Source organism: Zosterops lateralis, assembly GCF_965231275.1.
Source record: "Zosterops lateralis genome assembly, chromosome: 2".
NCBI lineage: Eukaryota > Metazoa > Chordata > Aves > Passeriformes > Zosteropidae > Zosterops > Zosterops lateralis.
Window position 1 is genome coordinate 27,501,221 of NC_139763.1, and position 22,244 is coordinate 27,523,464.

Below are 22,244 nucleotides of genomic sequence, written 5' to 3' on the forward strand. Positions count from 1 at the left end.
GGCCTGAACACTGGGAGAGCAGGTTTCCCCTCAGTGAAAAGTCCTGGCTTGATCCAAGGAAACTTGTCAGGGAAATTCTGCAGTAGAGCTGGGCAGAGCTGGGATCTTCACCAGATGAGGTTCTGCTCAAAAGGATTTCCCACCTTTTTGGATGCCCTGTGGTGACTGGGGGAGGGCACAAAGGAGCTGTGATTTTGCACATGCTCACAACTTGAGTTTGACGTTTTGGTTTTCAGGCTTCTCCTCCACCTGCACCCGAATTATTTGGTTATGAGCACATCTTGACAGCATTATAGAGAACATTATAGAGAACTAACTAAACAAAGTAATTTTGCAGTATTTTGCCATTTGGGACTTCTCATTCAAACCTCATCTCAGTAAAAACTGTCAGAGCTTAAATGCTTGTGTCCATCAGATCAAGCTGGAGATTCAGGTCAAGACAGAAATTCCTGCAGCCTTTTGACAAATAGTTGTGTTCTTGTAAATGCAGCCTCCTGCCCAGAGGGGCAGAGAGCCTGTCCTTTGACTTAGGTATTCACATAGAAGGAATATTCAGGACATTCAAATTTGAATGTGGAGAGCACAGTAGTCAGCATCTGCACACAGCTTCAGCCTGAGCTGCATCCCAAGGAGCCTGATGGCTTGGCAGTGCCACCCAAGGAGCCCTTGGGACAACCTCTCTTATGTAGCAGGTATCTATTCTTCCCACATCTGAGAGGGGCAGTACGAAGTACCAGCCACCATCAGCAAGAGGTGAGCATTGCTATGGCCAACCACACCTGCCACATGTAGCTCAGGAGAGACAGGAGCAGCGAGGCAGCCCCAGGAACAGCAGGAGCCCAGGGTGCCTGGGAGTGCTGCCTGCAGGCTCTGCTACAGTGTTACCCCTCCTGCCGACAGAGAAAAGGCCATTGCTGAGCTTCCCCTCTCCGCGCTCATGGTCTTCTCGGGCAGTGCCATCAGGACAGCCTGTGCGTCTGGAAACAGGAATCAGGACGGGATGGGAGCTTGTGCAGCCATGCTTGAAGACTGCCCGATGGAATTGAGCATGTCCCTCATGGGGATGCTGCAAAGTACAATGGCTAAGGCAGCAGAATACGTTTTCAAGTCCGTGCGCCAGCGTCTCCTGCACAGGAATGTAGCAGGGCCTGAGCTTGCTTCCCTTGCCGGGGCAGCCAGGCAGGAGGAGCTACCACCTGCTCTGTGCTCACTTGATCTTTTATGCTTCTCCCGATGACATCAAATAAATGCGGGCTTGCTGCCTGCCTTTGTGCAAGCTCATCGTGGCGTGAGAGCCTCATTGCCACAATAGTAACTTTGTTTTGCAAATTCAGCTTAGCTGAAAGTAGAGACAGCATCCCTACAGAATGGGAATCGTGTCTGGTTACATCACAGCTGACTTCAGTGCCATCTGTTTTCTTGCTTTTAAAATATAATGTTCTACATTTAATTAAAAACCTTCACCCACTCGATAGCTTCACCAAATTTCTGTTGCCCTGTTTCTTATTTAATTCAAAGGTCATTGACACGTAAGAAGATGGAAATCACTCTGTCAGATGGAGATTGGGCTCCATTATATCGTGAGCTATTGTGTTACAGGAAACTGATGTGGAATGTAAATATTCAGTAAAAATCCCTACATTTGTGCTTCTTGCAGCTTTAAAGAGAAGCTTATTAAACTCCAAACATTGTACTGACAGCCTCCCATTCAGTTTTTAAATACACTCTGTTGCTTCTTTTAATTTAAAGCCAAATGACTGAAAGTTGTTTTTGGAGAATTTTTGGAGGTCCATCTGTGGTTAAGCCAACAGTGCTCTTCATGCTGAAGGGAGTTTCTCTGCTGGCATTTATTTGCAGTATTAGTCCTGAACAGCCCAAACAAAAGCCTAAAATATGAACATGACAAAACCCACTCATGGGGCACAAAATAATACTGAATATCAGAATAAAATATGCTTTAAAAGGGAAAATAGAGTAGTACTCCTGTTCTCAAACTTGATGGAATGTTGAAAATCAGTGGAAAATTTCTTGTGAGTTGGTGATGCTGTTTAAGTCTAATATGATGAGAGGAGAGGCTTAAAATTCTCGAGTTACTTATTTATAACTGTTTCATTAGAAAGAAAAAATATCTGAAACAAATGGGAAACCAGAATCTTATCTGATAATTTCTAAGTGACTTAAAGGCATTCACTCTGTCTTCTGTGCCTCTACTTGAGCTTTTCATTGAAGTTCTTGAAGACTGAAAATCTCATCTTACCAAGTGCTGTTTTCCCTCTTAGCAGTTAAACCCTCTCCCAAACTTCTTCATTGTTACATAACTAAAAAAATGTAAATATTTTCCAAATATATTTTGAGATTTATATTTCATTAGGCCACACCTGATCTCCTGAATATGCCCCATTTGCATATCCCATCTACATTACATAAATACTATCAGAGGCTCATTACTGTGACATAAATATTACAGTATTTTGATTCAAATTGACACAAACACACAAGACATTGGACTGTAGTGTTCTTTGCTCCATTCCAATTAACAGCCTGGATTATTAAAAAAAAAAAGTTCTCCAACATGCCCCAAAAGGGTAAAGTTTAACAAAAATGGCATATAGACTCATGGTCCATGCAAGTTCCATAAATGGCTCCCAGCTTGTGCAGAAGGCAGGAGACACAAAAATATGCAGAAATGGGAGATTCTTTTTTTTTCTTCTCTTTAAAAATGTTGATATCAAATCAAAAATCAAATATAAAGATTCTGCATAAAAGTTGAAGGGGGGTGGAGCGGGGCTGGGTCTTTTAGGGTATTGGTGTTTTGGATTTTTTTCTTCTGCCAGGATCTCAGTTGCCAACTCTAGTGAACTCTGATTGAAAAGCAATTCTAGAAGGCTCTGGGAGCTGGCCAGACAGGGGGTTTGGGTTTAGATTGTCCACAGCATGGAGGGCTTGGCCTGTTACTACTGATCTGTGCCAGGTATGTGTGTGTTGTGCTGCTCTCTGTATCTGGCTGCGCAGAAATGCAGATGGTTCTGCTGCATGAGACTGAAGGGAAGTTCCACTTCACCTTGTTTATTAACAATAAATTTGAATATGGGCACTGATATATGACATTACCTGCTCGGAGTGCTTGCACAGTTTTGACAGCTGGTGAAGGTCATCAGCATCCAGAAACAACACTATGTGTCCAATTACGTTCTCAGGCATTTAGTCAAGAAAATCGGGATATCAAAGGAAAAACGGAAACATTTCCAGGGCTGAACAGGCTCAGTCTTGTTCCCTTAACATTTAACAACATCCTGAAATACAAAGATTAAAGCTGATTGTATATTGGAAACTTTTAAATTCCTTAATTAAGGATCAAATAACAAGGAGGAAAACACTTGGGAATATGTTACATAAGGTAAAAAAATTATTCAGGAGGTATTTAGATGTATCTCCAATGAATTGTGAGCTTTCCATAGCTACAGTGTTAGGTAACAAATTCATTGCTCTGTTTCTTACAGTTACTACCACATAATAAGAAGAAAAAGGCCATTTCAGAAAGTAATTTAGAGGCCTAATAGAAGGAATTGAATAAAAAAAAATAGCTGTCTTGGATGATTGAACTCCATGCCTTCAAATGCCTGCTGGCATTTTTACTAGAGACATGGCAATTTTTTACATTTTGCTTATTAAAAAGAAAAAAAAAGGAAAAAAAAGACAATCTAGAACTGCAAACTATATTCAAATGTTTTTCACAATAATATTAACTGAAAGTAGGGAGATATATAAAATTTTAGCATGATTTCATAAATCAAATGAAATCCCTAGTTGTAAAGGAAAAAGTTCTTAAAAAGTTAGAAAAGAAAGTTTAACCATACAGTAAAAAAAAGTCTATTAAAAAAAGTTATTTACTGTGGTTGAGATGTGTTCTTTATCTATTCTCTGTTTTCTAGTGCAATTCTTGCTCTGTAATTGCTAGTCCAGCAAAAAAATCTATGTGGGATTTCTTTATTTCCTTTGAGAAAACTTCTTGGCTAGGTTGAAAGGAAATCCTCCAAGAGCTCCAAATCACCTACAGGTAAACAGTACCATGGAAAAAGAAGAGAAGTTTACTTAGTCTGTCTAAGAAGAAACCTAATAAATGGGGTACACCCAGTTTTTCTGGAATTTAATAAAGTGTTTGATTCCATTCTCAATGGAAATTATTCTATTAACTACAGAAGCTAGAAATTAATTCAAAACTGTAGGATGAGTGAAAGCACTGGCAGACTAGAAAGAGATGAAAAGCTCAGGATCAAGTGCGAACAGCAGGTTATTAGCTGGCCTTGGGTTGACTTTACATGCTATTTCCATGAATGAACAAAGCAGGAGTCAGCATTTTGAGTAATAAAAACCAGATAAAATGCAAGTACCAGGGGGATGAGTAGCAAGAGCACTTTGAGCTGAAGATTTGGATGGAAACAACCAGTTGTTTTTTGTTAGTCATGGGAAAACCACAATCCCTAATGATGAATGTATAATCTGTAATCAAAGAGGTATGAGTCTGGGACATGACTACACAGAAGATTGTGAGAGTATCTAGCCTGCAGTGCTAGATTTCTCCATGACATCTGGATGTGGAATAAAGAAAGAAATTCCTCATCAATCAGTAATTGCAGTTGATCACTACACTTCTGCTACATTTCCAGAGCATGGGCAGGATTGATTTTGTTGGAAACTTAGATACACCTGGTGAAAGGTGCTTCTATCCAACTGCCAGGGGATGCAACAGATCACTGCTAAATGCTGCCTGACACAGAGACCACCTTCTTGGTAAGGAAATGCTGTCGAATGTCCAGCCCGAATCTTCCCTGAAGGAGCTCTGAGCCATTCCCACATGTCCTCTCAGTGGGTACCATGGAGAAAAGTTTAGCGTCTTTCCCTCTGCTTCCCTCCTCTGGAAGATGTAGAGAGCAATGAGGACGTGTGAGAGACTGAACTATTAAGAGACAATGACTCAAAACATTCCTCATTTGTGAAGATGCCCCGGTGCTTGGTTGAGATGCAGTAGGTGAACCTTTAGTTGTGTAATGGCTAAACCGCTGATCTGATAAGGCACAGGGTGAATGATGGGCTGTGAGTGAGACAGGAGCTGGATCCTGTGCAGAGGATTGTGCCCCTTGTCACGCTAAGTTGTGCCTCCTTGCACAAACCACTTGGCTGTGGGGCTCCCCATCCCTCCCCCGGGGAAATGCCGGGAGGGGAGTTCTTGTGTGACCTGAGCCTGTTCATCTCTGCTGATGGGACATAATGGGGCACAACTGACTCAACTGTGCTGCTTGCTGCTCGGATGGGCAGCTGTGTTGTCTTAGAAGATGTTCAGGACTCCTTAAGCCTCCCATAATCCATAGTATTAGATCAAGCTCCTTGCTCCTGAGGAGGTACCTGATTTATGTTCACCTAAACCTGAGTGAATATAAACCCAAGAGATTATGTGTTCCGCCAATTTTTCCTCACCGCTTCTTCGGGACTTCCCTCATCACTCAATCACCACTTTAAGCAAGACTGTACAGCAACCAAGTCTTGTTGTGAGGCTTAGGGTGGTGAGATCCACAAACTCTTGTTTCCTTTTTTCCTCTCCTCTCCTCTCCTCTCCTCTCCTCTCCTCTCCTCTCCTCTCCTCTCCTCTCCTCTCCTCTCCTCTCCTCTCCTCTCCTCTCCTCTCCTCTCCTCTCCTCTCCTCTCCTCTCCTCTCCTCTCCTCTCCTCTCCTCATGTTCTTTCTCTTTCTTTCTTTCTTTCTTTCTTTCTTTCTTTCTTTCTTTCTTTCTTTCTTTCTTTCTTTCTTTCTTTCTTTCTTTCTTTCTTTCTTTCTTTCTTTCTTTCTTTCTTTCTTTCCCTTCCTTCCTTCCTTCCTTCCTTCCTTCCTTCCTTCCTTCCTTCCTTCCTTCCTTCCTTCCTTCCTTCCTTCCTTCCTTCCTTCCTTCCTTCCTTCCTTCCTTCCTTCCTTCCTTCCTTCCTTCCTTCCTTCCTTCCTCTTTTCTTTCCTTCCTTCCTTTTCTTTCTTTCCTTCCTTTCTTTTCTTTCTTTTCTTTCCCCTTGTCTGTGTCCTTGGGTGATATTCCACTTTCATACTGCAATGCTTTCATGTTGTATTACTATAGATAATAACCACCAAAATAACTCCATACCCGTTTTCCTTTGCAACCAAGTTCTATAATAAACCCCACATTGTTTATTTACAAATACTGATCATTCAGTGTAGTTTCACACTAACAGATCTAGTAACAAGACTAGATAAGGTGGGTTACCTACACCTTCTGTCCAAACAAAATGTCCCTCAGCCTCCAGGGAGTCTTTCCCTAAACACCTCCAGGGAGTAACTGGTCCTGGAGGTGTTTAAGGAAAAACTGGACATGATACCTAGTGCTGTGGTCTGGTTGACATGGGGGTGTTCAGTCATAGGTTGGAGTTGATCTCAGAGGTCTTTTCCAGGTTAATTGGTTCTGCAATTCTGTGAGTCTGACATTCTTTCCACACTGGACAAAAAGCACTGCAAAAACCAAAAGAAAAAGCAATTCCTGAATTGAGGGGTCCAGAACTGGACACAGTACTTGAGGTGTAGCCTATTAGGCACTGGTGAGCCCACACTTACAGTCCTGTGTCCATTTCTGGGCCCCTCAATTCAGGAGGGATATCGATGGGCTGGGGCAGATCCAGAGAGGAGCGATGGAGGCGGTGTCCCCCAGGGAGCGGCTGAGGGAGGTGGAGCTGTTCGGCCTGGAGAGCAGGAGGCGAGGGGAGAGCTCGCCACTCCACAGTGACCTGTGGGAGGCTGTAGCCGGGTGGGGTCAGGCCCTTCTCCCAGGCAGCCTGCGACAGGATGGGAGGACACAAACTGCATCAAGGGACTTTTAGGTTGGCTATTAGGAAGAATTTCTTCACTCCGAGGATGATTGGTTATTGGAATGGGCTGTCCAGGGAAGTGGTGGAGTCACCGTCCCTGGAGGTGTTTAAGGAAAACGGGGCATGGCACCGAGGGCCGTGGTCTTGTTCACAAGGTGGTGTTTGGTCATAGTCGAGGATCTCAGAAGTCTTTTGCAGCCCAGTTTGTGACTTTGTGACTCTGTGTTTCTGGGAATCTGGAACTCCCCCCGCCCTGGCCGAACCCGCTGCGGCTCCCGGACAGGCCGGGCCCCCGGTGCGGCAGCGCCCCCTGCCGGCGGGCGGGAGGCGCGCGCCCGGCCCCGCCCCGTCCCCGCCGCCGCGGCCGCGGCACGTGACCCGGCCCCGCCTCCCGCCGCCGCCGCCGCCGCCATTGGCGGGGGGAGCCCGGCCCGGCCCCCCCGGCCCCGCGCCCGCCGTCCCGGAGGCGCCGAACGGTGAGTGCGGGCGCCGCGTCCCGCTCGCCCCCCGCGCCCGCCGCCGGGCCCGCCGCGCCTCCCTCCCTCCCCCTGGGCACCGGGCCTGGGCCTTCCCCTTGTCCGGCCCCCGCCGCGCGGGGGGCGGCGGCGGCCGCCGGTGCCGGCGCGGGGGGAACAAAACCGGCGGGGCCGCGCACGGGAGGGACGAGGGAGAGGGGAGGCGGCGGGGGAGAGCGCCCGGAGGGGCGGGATGAATGGGCGGGCGGCGTGGCCCCGGCCCCGGGGGTGCGGCCCCGGGAGGGCCGGGCGGGGGGAGCGGCGGCCCCGGGAGAGCCGAGCCCGCAGGCAGCCCCCGCCCGCGGGAAAGTTACGGCGGGGCCGGCGGGGCGCGGAGCGGGAGGGGCGCTGCCGGCCCGCTGTCCCGGGATAGCGAGTTGGGCACGGGACGCGTCCCCGCCGGGACCGGGCCCTTCCCGGTGACAGAAATAGCTGCGGGACCGCACGTGGAGCGGAGGAGCAGGTGCAGGACCAGCTCACAGCAGTTCTGGGGAGCGTGTCCTGTGCGGAGCGGCTGCGGGAGCCGGGCTGGGTTGGGCTGCAGAACGGGAGGCTCAGAGGGGAACTTACCGCTCTCCACAACCACCTGAAAGGAGGCTGTAGCCAGGTGGGGGTCGGCCTCTCCTCCCAGGCAACAAGTGACAGAAAGGACATAACCTTACATTGCACCAGCGGCCGTTCAGATTGGACATTAGAAAGAATTTTTTCACTGCGAAAGTGATTAGACATTGGATTGGGCTGCCCAGGGTGGTGTTGGAGTCCCTGTCCCTGCAGGTGTTCAGGGAAGGACTGGACGGGGCACTGAGTGCCATGGTCTGCTTGACAAGGTGGTGTTCAGTCATAGGTTGGAGCTCGATGATCTCAGAGTCTTTTCCAGCCCCAGTTATTCTATGAATTTTTGCAAGTGAGGAATATAGAAACCTTAGATTTCATATTTCTCTTCTGTAACCTTCCCTTGAACCCCATATTCTTTCAGGGTAGTGTAAATGGAATTCCTAGGCAGTCATCACCAAGTTTCACAACCTTAACTCAGTTCTTGGTTAGATTATAATAGTCTAGTGGCACTTCATTAGCTCAGGTACAGTACTGCAGCAGTAAGGTTTTAGGGTCTGTTTTTGGAAGCCAACTAAGTGGAATTGTGAACTTGGAGTTAGCTGTGTCAGAAGTACATGGAATTAATTTCTTCTGTCTTGAATCTGTCAAAGGTACATTAATTTTACTCTGCAATTTGGACTGTTGTTAGATCTTCTGTTGAGAACTAATGTTGTGTAGACTTGTCATTCTCTTAAAAAAGATTGAATTATTGCAAAATTACTGCAGTTCTGGATGCTTTGTGTTTCTTAAGTCATCTGCATGTGCATCAAGTATTGTCACTTTGTAGATCTCCCCTGACTTGAACCTTTCCTGGAAACGTGGAACTTCATAAAACAGCATTTCCTGCCTGGATCTGGTGCCTCCCGTGTTCTTAGCATATTTTACTGTTTCAGTGGCTGGTTGGGTCGGAGTGTTTGTGCCTTGTGTAGCTGTGTAATTTTAAAGACCTGTTCAGCAATTGTTGCTGATGGAACTTAGCCTGAATGGACTGTCTGGTAGCTGGGAGTTCAGATGTGAGGTTGTAGTCAGATGCTGTGGACACTTCTGGACTAGCAGGAGCACAGGGCTGCCTGTCTTGCTCCTGGTGCCTTGGAAGTGATGCCCTTACCTGCCTAGTGCCCTGTGAAGTGTCTGTTCTGCCCCGCTGTAGGATGTTTGTGTGCAGCTTCCTCTGGGAGCTAAGCTTCTCTATGTCAGTCACAACACAGGGATGCAGCTTCAAGAGAAGCATCATGCTGCCACCAGACTGCCATTTACTTTTTGGCACTGCAAGAACATGTAATTTTTCCTTTTGCTTAAACCCAGCAAAAGTCTGGATCTGTTTCATTGCTAGCAGAGGCAATGATGCTGCTGTGTCTCGCTTACCCAGTTTTCTTTTGGTGGAAACAAATTTACCATTGACCACCCTCCTCACTGACAGAAGTTATGACTGAACCTTTTGCCTGCAAGAAACTTACAAAGCTAATCAAAATAAACAGTGATCCTTCCTGTGCAGACTGGTATAGGGAATCCTATGTGTGATTGTAGGGCATTGCAGAAAATCACAGGACTTTCTTCTGGGCCATTTTCCCAGCTATGTTGGTGTCATTAAAGTATGTTTCATGTCTTCTATCTGCTTGTGTTTCACCAGGCTTGATTGTTTATTGAGAGAAAAAAGAGTTAGAGATTCTTCTGCCACTGGGAACCGAGACAGTCTGATTTTGAACAATGGTGTCGCAGACTACTTGTTGCTGTGCTTTGAATTTCTCCATGTAATGTTAAAAGAAATCTACTTTTCTGTGCTCAGACAGTCTAGATCTTTAGCTTTGAGCCCTTTGTTCCTTCCCTCGAACAGTCAAAGCTTGTCTTCTGTAGAGGAAAAGTGCAAGTATATATTAAATGTTGCAATGCTAAAGTGTAGAATGTGTTTATTAAAAATTACCAGGAATGATTGGAAGACTTGTAGCTATGAAATTGGAATGGAGTTAAAAAGTAGAGACATCTTGTTCACTGCTAGAGTCTTGTAGTGCCATCCCCTGTTTGGATTCCTTCTTATATGCAGATATCTCCTCTGCATTTTCCCACTTCTCTTCTACTGGGAGGTTTTTGAGAGACTGTAGAAGGCATGGCTTAATCTTAAGTGGGATCCTCGTGGAAGATGGGATGTGGAATCCAGGAACCATCTCTGACATGGCTGGATGTGTGACATCATGGCTGGAGAGACATCAGGAGGTCTCTCCTCTCTGTGCATTAGCTTAGGACGCTCCTATTGCTCAGTTTAACATGAGCTCAACAGAAACTTCTGATACTTTTGACTCCACTCTGTGGCTGCTTTGTGATAATCATAACCAGCCTTTGGTTGAATTTGCGGTTATCTCACTGCCTCTGACTTCCTGGGTGCTTCTTCTTTCTGTCAAATCATGACTTTAGCCTCTTGGCTGCTAAGAACAAATCAAGAAAAGCACTGATGGTTGTTCATTTCTCAGGTAGATACATGCCCTTGTTACCAATCCTTTCCCCATGCTGTTTTTCTGTTCTTCCTCTGCTGGAGGAGATTATGACCAGAACTGCATTGTTCAAGGGACAGGAACTGGTGTAAGGATTTTCAGCATCTCAGTGGAGAGAGGAGAGAGAGTTGGTGGTAGGAACCTCTGTATGCAGATTCTAAACATGTATGAAAGAAGAGGGGCTGGGGCAGGTGGCTGATGGAGCAGCAGTAGGGACTGGTGGTCCCACTGCTGAGATTTGTTTCTTCTGGCAGCTTTAAACCTGAGTGATGGACATTGATCTGTGCCACTTAGAGTCAGGTAAGAGCTGAGTTGGTGCTGATGCTGTTACTGTGCTTGATATCTGAGGATGTAGTGAGTTTTTAGCCAGAAGCACTTACCTGTTCAGGTAGATTTCAGTGGGAAATGTCACGTCTTAGGAAGACTTTGAATGAGTCTTGGCTACCTTAATTTAAAATTTAGTATTGCAAGCCCCAGAATCTTAGTTGAATCACAGTATTTTGTCTTGAAAGCAGGATGTGTATGCAGGACAGGCATAAATGCTGGGCTTCTGCCTTGGTTGTAGTGTGTTCTCAGAACAGATAATTAGTTCTATTTGGCTGCATCTGTATTTGTTTTCTCAATGTTGCAGCCATGGAAAGTGAGAAAAGTAGGAGGGAATGTAGAAAGAGCAATTAAGGAATGTGTTGTGCTTTATGGTGTTACAGTGGCTTGCAGCACAGCCTCAGTTACAGCCATTGCTGTACTGCACACCCTGTTAACTTAGAGCTCAAACAGGGGAATGTTCAGGTGTCCTTTATGGCCTGGCAGTGTTCAGCTAAACAAAGTGGCCTGGAGCCTGCACAGCAGTTATTTGTACTTGCGGAGGTGGCAGCCTCTTTGTCCCCGTAGGAGTATTCAAGAAGTCTTGACACTTCTGCTTTGTTTCATGGAGAAGCTGTTGCTCATGACAATTTGATCTTCATCCTGAAATTCATACTTGTCCTCAAAGAACTTCAGAGGACTAGAATGATATTGGGATTTAGTACTTGATCCACTTCTCTGCAGTGCACATGGAGCACCCTGACAGATTGATCACACTAGTTATTTTCCTTAGCCTTTTTATGGGTTTGATTTGCAGCAGCACAGAGCTAGTTCCCTCTAATGTCTGTAATAATGCATTTACACAGGGGGAGCACGGTCCATCTCTCTTAGTGTTTCCAAAAAGATGCTGCTGAGCACAGATTACATCACAGTTCATGCAGAGCAAGGCCATGGGGAGCTGCTTACTGAGCATATGGTTTCTAGGCTGGCTGGCTCTGCTGGTGTGGGACTCTGGAAAACAGTGACGTGTTGTTCCTTGCACTTTCACCCAACTAGGCAAGCAGGATCCAGTGCAGACCAAGAGCTGATGGCAAAGAGCAGTATGAAGCCGAGTCATCTCTGTGATAAACCTGAGTACAGAGGAGGGCAGCAACCAAAACCATGTAGAGACAGTGGGATTGGAGTTCAATATTGAGAAGGCTTGACAGGAAAATATTTCAAACTAGCTATTTTGAGATATGCTGAGTGTACCAGCAACATCTGAGTTCATTCTTTCAGAAGTGTTTCAACAAATTTAAATTGATAACATGACTTAGTAGGGGCTCAGCTCTGTTTAAGTTTGTTACTGATCTCAGTAACTATTCTAAAACTAAGTTTACCATTCCATGGACTTGTGGCCTAAGGTGCAACAGTACTGAAGAGTTGTCTTGCACAGTGGGATGCCTCGATTAAGTAGAGATTTCAGCAGAAGAGACAGTTGCTTCAGTGACTGCCAGATACAGTGGGTTGAGTTACAAAACTAAAAATGGTGAGTGATGGCAATATGAGAGAAAGTGCCTTGAGCTCTTTAATGTTATTTCTTATACAAAAGGCTTGACTGTCAAGACTTTTGGATGTCTAGACTGTGCCTGTAACTTCTTTGATTTCAAAGTAATCTCATGGTCACAAAGCTTAGCAGCAACTTTGACAATTTGTGGAAGGGAGCCACTGACTTTTTCTAATCATTATAGAAAAAAAAGTGGGAATTTTCATCATAAAGTGTAAGGTAGAGCTGAGTAAAAGAAGAGGATGGGAGGTGGGGTGAGGTGTATTTCAGTGAATAATAAAAAACTGCAGCAAGGGTGACAGGTGACAGGCGAAGAGCAGGGAAATTATGAAGAGAGTAGAAAAGATTGGTAAACTTTGTTATAAACCGTGATAATTTCAATTTGGGAAAGCCCTTTTTTGGTATTCTAGTGAAAAGAATATGGATAATTCAGGATTACAACCAATTTTGGAATTGAAAAATTCCCTTTCAAGTCTAAAAATGTGATTACCTCAGTATGTCTTTATTGTCCTAATTATGTTCGGCTGTGATTTGATTAAAAAACCCCACCAAACCTTTTTATTTTGCTCATATCAGCAATTCAGAAATTTCTGCTTTCAAATTTAAATCTTCCTTTTCTTTCATTGTCCCAAGTCCTGCAAACAAAACATAAACTGCAATTCATAAAGACTGGAAGCCTTTTGGAGTACTAAGACATGATGCACTATGAATTTCTACAATTGGCAAGTTATTTTCTGTTGCGGAGATATAGCCCACTGAGCACTGCTGTCATCTTTTTGTTTTGTTTTCCTCTTTTACAGACATAAAAAGTTTGTTATAAGATGTTGGGAAGTGTTTTGGGTCAACACTGAATGTGGTGTGGGCTACAATTTGATGTGTCTTTTGCATGGCTGCCAGCAGTGCTGGGAAACTGCAGCTTATACCCCAAAGGTTTGTAGAGCAGAGTAATTACTTCTCATTCGTAGCTAGGTTGTGGTCGGATGCTGTTCATTTGCCTCATGGTTGTAAAGCAGGATCCTTCTTAACACTGTATGTGGTTCCACTGTGCTTCCCTGTTGGAAATCTACCTGTTCCTGTGGCTTAATGTGAAGCCTGTACTCAGAGTGCCTGCAAAGGAGTTGTTCCATGAGGCAGCTGAGCTAGTGAACCTCTGTTTCTTAAGGATTTGTGCCCTCTTGCTCCTTAGCCAATCCTTCTTTCCTGGTTTTTTGCATATCCATCTCATCCTTTAGCAGCACTGCTAATTTGCTTTCAATCTGTCCCTGCCCCAAGCGCAAAGCAGCTCACTGCTGTAGTATTTTTAATTCTTTCCCCTTTTCCTTAATTACAAGCTGAATCAGACACTGCTTGCTCTGAATCTTTCAAGACTATTTGTGTAGAGGCTAAACAGAAGAAGTCGCTGCTGAGTGACATATTCTGCCTCAGTGGAGGCATTGCTTGCATTCTCCAGCTCCTGATTTTCATGAAAGGTGTAGAAATGCAAAGTAAGGCTGGATTGCTTTGTCCAGTTTGATTGGCATTGACTGTAGGGCAATGTGTTTGTGTAAGCCTCATTTCCATAAGAAACCAGGGGAAAAATGCTTTAGGAATAAATTAAGAAAACTTGCTTTGAATGCATATTTTTAGACTTATTAGTCTAATATATATTTAGAGAGGTAAAATAATGTTAAAATAAACCAATTTTGAGTGTTTTGAAGCAGTGTGTTTTACAAGACCCCCCAAAATTAGGTTGATAGCTTAGCATGATTAATCATGTAACAACTGCTTAATTTCAACCTACAAGAAAAAAGTGTGTGCATTTCACTGAAATGTCCTTTTTACCTTCCACTTTTATGTCGATGTAACTTACAGAATATGGCTAGACTTGTTTTTCTGCTTATTGGAGTAGCTAATCTGATTAAATTCTGTTGGAAATAGGGGAATCTAGTCAAATCATTAAAAGCTATTTATGTTTGGGTGGTTTTTGTTTGGGTTTTTTGGGTCTGTTTGTTTTTGTTATTGTTATATTGGGCTTTTTAAAGTGTTGCAAAAAACATTAATTTTGAGAGATTTCCATCTTTGGGGTGAGGGAAAAAATGTTCTGGATACAGCAGACTGTTACCAACTGGGGGGAAAAAAACCCCTGCTGTTTTTCTTAAATAGTATTTTTGTTGCTATTGGGGCAACAGATGAAATAATGGAACAGGAAATGTCCTTTTCATAATAGATGTTTTTATGATCAGCATTATTTTTTTTCATGTAATTAATGAAAGGAAGTCAGTATTTGACAGATGAAAACAGCCTAGGCTTTAGGCTACGGTTTTCTTGATTTTTTTTTTTTTTTTGGTCATTTTCAAAAACTGCTGATTTGTTTTGAAATTTAATGATGGAGATGTATTTTTTAAATGGCCTTATCTCAGTGGCAGTGTTTCAAGTACTTTCCAAAGTACTTTTTGTTTTCATTTTACATGTATAATGTAAATAATACAATGTCAGTAAAAGCACATCAAATATGGGAAGAGAAGAAAATGGAGAAAACAAGTCACATTTATCAAATTAAATTCAAACTACTCTTCATCACCTGGGTTCTTCTTTATAATTTGCTTCCAGTTTTTTACATAGGTTGAAAAGCCTATTGTTAAATGTAAGCTTTGTTTTTTCAAGTTTTACTGATGCAAAATGCCTTTCAGGAGTTGATGACACCTATGTTTGGATTTCTCTATGAAGCAGTCAGTATCTCTGCAAAATTTATGCTAAAAAGGGAGGAGGTGAGCAGGGAAAAGCTCATGTGGTTATTTAGGAATGACAGAGTTGAAATTAACATGGATGGATAACTATACAGATCTTTTTCCTTTGTTGCAGGAACTGAAAATTCCTCTTTGAAAGGTGCAGTGCTGTGGAAACTTACTGCCTATAGAAAAATGGACATGTTGCAGATACTACGTAAAACCACAGAGCGCTTGGAGTGTGACTACTGCAGCTTCAGGGGAACTGACTATGAAAACATACAAATTCATATGGGCACCGTTCACCCAGAGTATTGTGATGAAATGGATACTGCTGGTTTGGGTAAACTTATATTTTATCAAAAAAGTGCAAAACTGTTTCACTGCCATAAATGTTTCTTTACCAGCAAGATGTATTGCAACGTATATTATCACATCAAAGCACAGCATGCAGCACCTGAAAAGTGGAATGAAGAGCAGAAAGAGCAACAGGTAGAGGGAGATTCAGATTCATCCAAAAAAAGTGTCACGTTGGAGCCACAGAAACCTTCCCTTTCCCCTGAGTCACGCAAACCTGCCCTTTCTCCTGAACTCCCCAAATCTGAACCTGTTGTTTCCCCCAACCTTCAGAAATCTTCTGTATCTCCAGAGCCCCAGAAGTCTGCTCAGGTGACTTCCTCAGAGCCGGAGAAGTCAGTCCAGACTGTGTCCCCAGATCCGGAAAAGTCAGCCCAGGCCACATCTCCCGATCCAGAGAAGTTAGCCTCCTCTGTGTCTCCTGACCCACAGAAGCTATCTCCTGCTGTGTCTCCTGACCCACAGAAGCCATCTCCTGTCGTGTCTCCTGACCCACAGAAGCCATCTCCTGCTGTGTCCCCCGACCCACAGAAGCCAGCCCCAGCTGTGTCTCCAGAGCCCCGTTGGCACTCCCCAGCAACGTCTCCAGAGCCCCGTCGGTATTCCCCTGCCATATCGCCAGAGCCTCGGCGCCATTCTCCCGCTGTGTCTCCAGAGCCCCGCAGATACTCCCCAGCTGTGTCACCAGAGCCAAAGAAACCCCCTCCAGCAGTGTCCCCTGAACCACGGAGGTATGCCCCAACTGGATCTCCTGAGCCACGGAGGCATCCCTCTCAAATGCGTCGGCCCGCTTCTGCTGCTTCCCCTGAAGCCCGGAGACCTGCTTCTGCAGTTTCACCAGAGTCATGGAGACCCGGGCCACCTGTTTCCCCTGAGCCCTGGAGGGCTTCACCTCATGAAGTGCAGAAGTCTTCCACAGTTTCTCCCTGGGCTTCAAAGCCTGCCATGTCAGTGTCTGTAGAATCCCGGAGGTCTGCCCCTGAGTCCCGAAGGCCTGGTTCGGTTGTGTTGCCGGAACCTAGGAGGCTTGTTTCTGATTCCTGTAAGTCTATGTCCTTTTCTGAATCCCAGAAGTCTACTCTTGTTTCTTCTGAGCCCTGGAAACCCATCTCGTCTGTTTACCCTGAAGGCTGGAAACCTGTTCTGTCCCCTGACACATGGAAGCATTCTCCCCCTGTTTCTCCTGAGCTTCGAAAGTCTAGTCACACTGTTTCCTCTGACTCTTGGAAGCCTTCTTTCTTTCCTGAGGTCCGTAAGCCTGGTGTTTCAGTATCTCCTGAATCTTGGAAACTCTCTGAGTCACGGAAGTCTATGTATTTTCCTGAAACTCAGAAATCCACCTCTGCTGCTTCATCTGAGATTCAGAAACGGGCTCATTTCCCTGAACCTCGGAAAAGAGTGTTGTTCCCAGAGACTCGTAAATCTAATCCTACTGCTTCTACTGATGTCCAGAAACGTGCTGTCTTTTCTGAGCCCCAGAATCAGACGTCTGCTTCTGCTGTTTCTACTGAAGGTCAAAAACAAGCTCTGTGTTCTGAAACCCAAAAATCCGCTCTTGTTTCTTCTGAAGTCCAGAAGCATACCCTGTTTTCTGAAGCCCAAAAGCTCACTTCCGTTTCCTCTGAAGTTCAGGAGTCTACTTCCTTCTTAGAGTCTCAGAAATCCACATCTCCTGAAGTTCAGAAACACGGCCTCTTTACTGAGTCCCAGAAACCTACTCCTGTTTCTCCTGAGACACTCAAACAAGCTGTTTTCACAGACTGCCAGAAATCTGCTGTTTCCCCTGATGTTCAAAAGCATGCTGTATTTTCGGAGATGCAGAAGCCTGCTGCTGCTCTATCCTCTGATGTCCAGAGACATGCTGAAACTACTGTACCTTCTGAAATCCAGAAGAACATCCTGTTTCCCGAGCCTCACAAGTCCGCTTCGGGCTTTTTCTCCGAGCCCCAAACACCTAGTGAGTCTGGTGAGAGTGACTTTCTCTCTCACAGTTTAGATGATCAGAAACCACTGGATGATTTATTCTCCCAGGATGAACAATCAATATTAGCCAAAGAATCACCTGAACACATGTTATATTCATGCCCAAAAAAGAAGCCCAAGATGGAAAACCAGGAGAACTCAGATTCTGAACTAAATAGCAGTGAGTGTGGAAAAACAGCAGTGGACTCAATGGAAATAAAGGAGCAAGAATCCAACAGTGACCAAGAGCAGTATGATATGGAGGCATCTGATTACAGCAAAGAGAGCAAAATGGATGCAACTACTCCTACGCAGCCACAGTGTGTGCTTCAGTTTACTGAAGAGAAAGAGGCTTTCATCTCTGAAGAAGAAATAGCAAAATACATGAAGCGTGGCAAGGGAAAGTATTACTGCAAAATTTGTTGCTGTCGAGCAATGAAAAAAGGTGCTGTCTTGCATCATTTAGTTAACAAGCATAATGTTCAAAGCCCATACAAATGTAAAATATGTGGTAAAGCTTTCCTCTTGGAGTCTCTTCTTAAAAATCATGTTGCTGCTCATGGTCAAAGTTTGTTGAAGTGTCCCCGTTGTAATTTTGAGTCAAATTTTCCTCGAGGCTTTAAGAAACATTTAACCCATTGCCAAAGCCGTCATAGTGATGATACACCTAAAAAACACTTGGACAGCCTTGAACCACTTGAAGAACAAATTTAATCTTTTTTTTTTTCCTTGTGCTAGAAAAGCTGAATTTATGAAGTGTTCAAAAGTGTTACTGTATGTTAACCGAGTAGTTTAGCTGATCTGACAAGTCAGAAGATGCATGGTTTATTGTACTATGTTTAACTTGTCTTATAGCTGTATTACTGAAAAGATTTACTTTTGAAAGTAATTTTAAATGCGTGTTCATGTCTTTGTATTACCCATCAGTAGAGTCATATTTTATTTTTCAGATGTACTATGTTTTTGAAACCAAAATGGATACAAATTAGTTTTGTAAAGATTTGTAAAACATATAGGCAATTAAGGACTGGAGTGGCAAGCAATCCATATTTTCCTGTGAAGACAACTTCTTTTTTCACATTTGTTAAATGTTGTATTTTTAAAAATGTTTTTATCAAGTTCTCAAATCAAAATTCTCACTAAATTGAATGTGAATGAGCCAGAATATGAGGAACTACCAATATTCCTGGAATGATTTTGCCCTGAGGTTGAAATTGAGTGTATAGACATTTGCTGGAAATTTATTGCACTCAATTCTCTGATTTGTCTCAGATTTAGAAGCATCAAGGTACTTATTTTGTGGTTCTGTATTTTGGCCATGTTTTAGTCATGTACTAATAAACATTAAATTGATAGATTAACGTCAGACTATGTATAGCTCAACACTTTCTCTTGATGATACAGATGTTTGTAATGTCAGACAACCCCTAAATTTCCTGTATTTGGTGAAATGTTATGCTTTAATGTTTTAACAATAAAAGAAACCCAACCTGGTGTTGGCCATAATTTGGTTTTTTTTTTTTGTTCAACTCAGGAACAATACCTTTGTGTTCAAGGTAGTATCATTTAATTATCTTTGGCAACAAGAGATACAAAATTACCCAGGAGATCTGCTTTGAAAGCTTCAACTCCCCGATCATCAGCCTCAGTCGTCACTAAGCAAGGTTGGTCGAAGTTTCCCGTCTCTTTCAGAAGAGCATGTCAGATGTAAATAAAGGAAAACAAGAATTTATGCACTGTTATTTAGGATGCTGACCTTTGTGTGACTTGTGTGTTATTTGTTAAAAGCACATAAGTACTTTATAATCCAGCAGGAATGTAGATTTTAAGTGGAGGCAGCACAAGGAAGAAGGAATTCCTCTCCAGCTGAGTTCTGCCTAGACAAGCTGTTTTAAATACGGGTTTAGGGATATGAAGGTGCTAGTGGTAAATTAATATAAAAAGGTCTCCAAATGTAAGCTCCAACCAAAGAGCTTCAGATTGGTTTGACTGATGCTTGTACTTTCATCTTGTCTTTCAAGAGGATTTCTGTAAGAAGGGCAAAGGTATTTAAAGCACTACACTCAGATGACTTCTTAGTGCTGTTTATTAAGTGAGAGTTGCCTTCCTACTATGTCTAATGAATAATTCAAATGCATTCTGTGACTCTGTATGTCCTGTGGCTGCAGTACAGTGTAGAAAGAGTAGTGTTAACTAGAAGCCAGTAAAAATGACTAATTCAGGACAGCACAGAATCATACAGTCATTCTTTACTTCCCAAGTGTTAGAAAATATTATTTCTTGCAATGGCAAATAATATTTAATAATGAAAGTCAGCATAGCAAAATAATTTCCTGACTTTGCAGCATGTCTTTAATATATTCTTGGGTGTAATATTCACAATATTCAACTTTCAGGTTCTCTAACTTTTTAAAGGCTGTTAGATCAATAGATCATATACATGATCAAGAAAGTGCTTCTGTATGAACTTTTAGGCAGTTCCTTTTATACAGTCTCTATCCTTGCAGAGGAAACTCTTCTGTGTACTATTGGAAGGACACTCGTTTCAGTCCTTTTTGTCAAGAATGCTCAAGGGAAAGTACAAAATGGAAACAATAAAGAAACATCAGAGGATGTTACAGAAGGATGTTAGCTGTGGCCATATGTGCAATCCAAACGTACCTTCATCTTTTTATGGCAAAAATTGGTTCTATGGAATGCTCAGTCATATTTTTAAAGTGCATTTTCTCCAGCATTCATTCAATCAAACTAAAAGTAGTCTTCTACAGAGAACTTGGAGGTGTTGTCAGAAAGCACTGTTTTTTTCTCAGGTTACAATTTCATTTAGTTTGATATTTGTGGAGAGATTCTTGCAAGAATTACTAGTTTCAGTAATATTTTCAGCATAGCTAAGAGTGTCTAAGTAGCTGTCTTGCTATATCAGTATGTTGCTTATCTGTAAGCTAAAAGATCAGAGAAATCATATGGAATGTAACCATTAGAATATGAACATATTACTGGTACTGATTGGTCATACATTAACAGGTAAATTAATTGTGTAAAAAAACCCTTTTAGGATTCAGTGTTTTAAAATAAGAATTCTGTGCTTCCCAATTGTCCATTCCAAGGAAGATTCTAGAAAAGAAGTATTAAATTCTAGTTCATTTAGTAGAAGTCAAGTCAGAGGAATTCTTGCTAATTTGTATTGTCTGGCATACTTGACCAGGTATTTCTTCTGAGCTGTACAGTCAAAAGAGGAGCCTTTCCCTTTCCTTCCATCTCTTCTCTTTTGGACAGTGAGTTCAGATGGGCTTATTGTAACTCTGAAACTGCACCCTCAGTCACAGACATGCTGGCTAAGTTGCTCATGTCCTGCAACTCAGTTGCATTATTTCCTCACATCTGCGTTTTATCTGTCAGTTGTCTGCTGGGTTGGTTTTTTCTTTCACTGCCTCTCTACCTTTTTAGTCTTACTGAATGCTCAGGCGAGAATTTTCTTATACCTTGGGAAAGAGTGCCCAAGCCACAAGTGCTAACTCCCAACAAAATGGATAAACTGTGTGTGTGTGCTCAGTGTTTAATTAGCTGAGCTAAGCCTGGGTGTTGCAGTTGAGACTTGCTGTTCTGTGGAATCTGCAGGGTAGCCCTCTTTGTACCTACGCACTCCATGACTGCAACAGAGGTTTGTGCAGGTATCAAAACCAGATGTTCTGATTCCCTGTCTCAAATGCTTATACTAATATTGACTCATCAAAGTGTACAACCGTCTGAAACCCAAAACCTCAAACTCCAAAGTTCAAGTGAAACTCTGTGGAAAAGCAGGCATTTATTCCCAGAGGCTTACTCCAGTGCTGCAAGAGAAAAAAATTAGAAACAGTTGTTCTGCTCTTTGTATACTCAGTTTTTAGTTTAGTTTAGTTTTATTCCATATTCTTCCTCCATGCACAGATTTAAAACTTGAAACATATTGAGGAAAAACAACTTTTAAACTCCCAAACCTCCTGCATTTTAAAAATAAAAATAAAAATAAATTCTTTAAACCTAATGGGGAAAATTAAATGCCTGCATTAAGGAAAAGGTAGCTAACATAGGTATATGTCATCCTGGCTGCAGAAGACTAGAAGTTTTATCAGTTACAACATCCATGTTATGTACTTCTAGTTAGGAGTAGTCAGATGTTCACAGACACAAGAGGGTGAAGTTTTCTGGAAGCTTCTTACAGAAGATTCCCCCTCTCCCCATAGTCCCTCCCACCCAAATCTGGCCATGCAAAGCCAATAGATACTTCTGCATTAGTGGAAAAAACCTGAGCAAAGATAACAGGATTGTAACCAAGTGGGGTGGATGGATTGGTGGCTGCAGGCACACAGAAATCTGATGTATCCAGTGCTACCTTGTCTGTTTTTTCACTAGCAGGGTCTCCCACACCTCTGTTTAGTCAAAGGGTGGAAGAGCTACCATCAGAGCAGGTTGGGTCAGGAGTGACTCAAGAGAACTCAATTCACACACATCTGTGGCACCCTAGGGGTGGTGTCCAGGGTGCTGTGAGAATTGGCTGATATCCATGGCTATTGTGTATCATCTTTGATGGAGTTTGGGAGAAGTTCTCTATCGTTGAAGAAGAACAAATTTCCCTGGTGGCAAATATTTAATTTCTATAGTTCTGATAAAAAAAATGAAAACACGTTAAAGGTGAATACTTCAGTTATCACTGGCATTCTATAGATGTTAGTACTTATGCTAAGGACAGAATCTGAAAATTAAAGGAAAGCAGGGAGATGTGCATTGAAGAAATCTTAAAGCTACTTCTGTTTTCCCTTATTCTGCAGTTTCCAAATATGTAACATTATAAGGACTCATCAATGCAGTTGCTACAGACCTGAATTGGCTCAGTGATACCCCAGTGTTTTGTTTTGGACAACAGGAGAGCTGGT

At 43.1% G+C, this 22,244-nt stretch overlaps 1 protein-coding gene across 1 annotated transcript; it reads left to right on the forward strand.

Moving 5' to 3' along the window:
* Nucleotides 1-7,275: 7,275 nt before the first annotated feature.
* On the forward strand, nucleotides 7,276-18,827 carry CHAMP1 (chromosome alignment maintaining phosphoprotein 1). Its single transcript, XM_083885215.1, has 2 exons — nucleotides 7,276-7,339; nucleotides 15,149-18,827. Exon 2 carries the CDS (start codon nucleotides 15,208-15,210, stop codon nucleotides 18,043-18,045), a length of 2,838 nt encoding a protein of 945 aa, XP_083741341.1. The 5' UTR covers nucleotides 7,276-7,339; nucleotides 15,149-15,207; the 3' UTR covers nucleotides 18,046-18,827.
* The last annotated feature ends 3,417 nt before the right edge of the window (nucleotides 18,828-22,244 follow it).

Coding starts and splice junctions, on each gene's coding strand:
- CHAMP1 (XM_083885215.1), top strand. CDS start 15,208: ATGGACATGTTGCAGATACTACGTAAAACCACAGAGCGCTTGGAGTGT.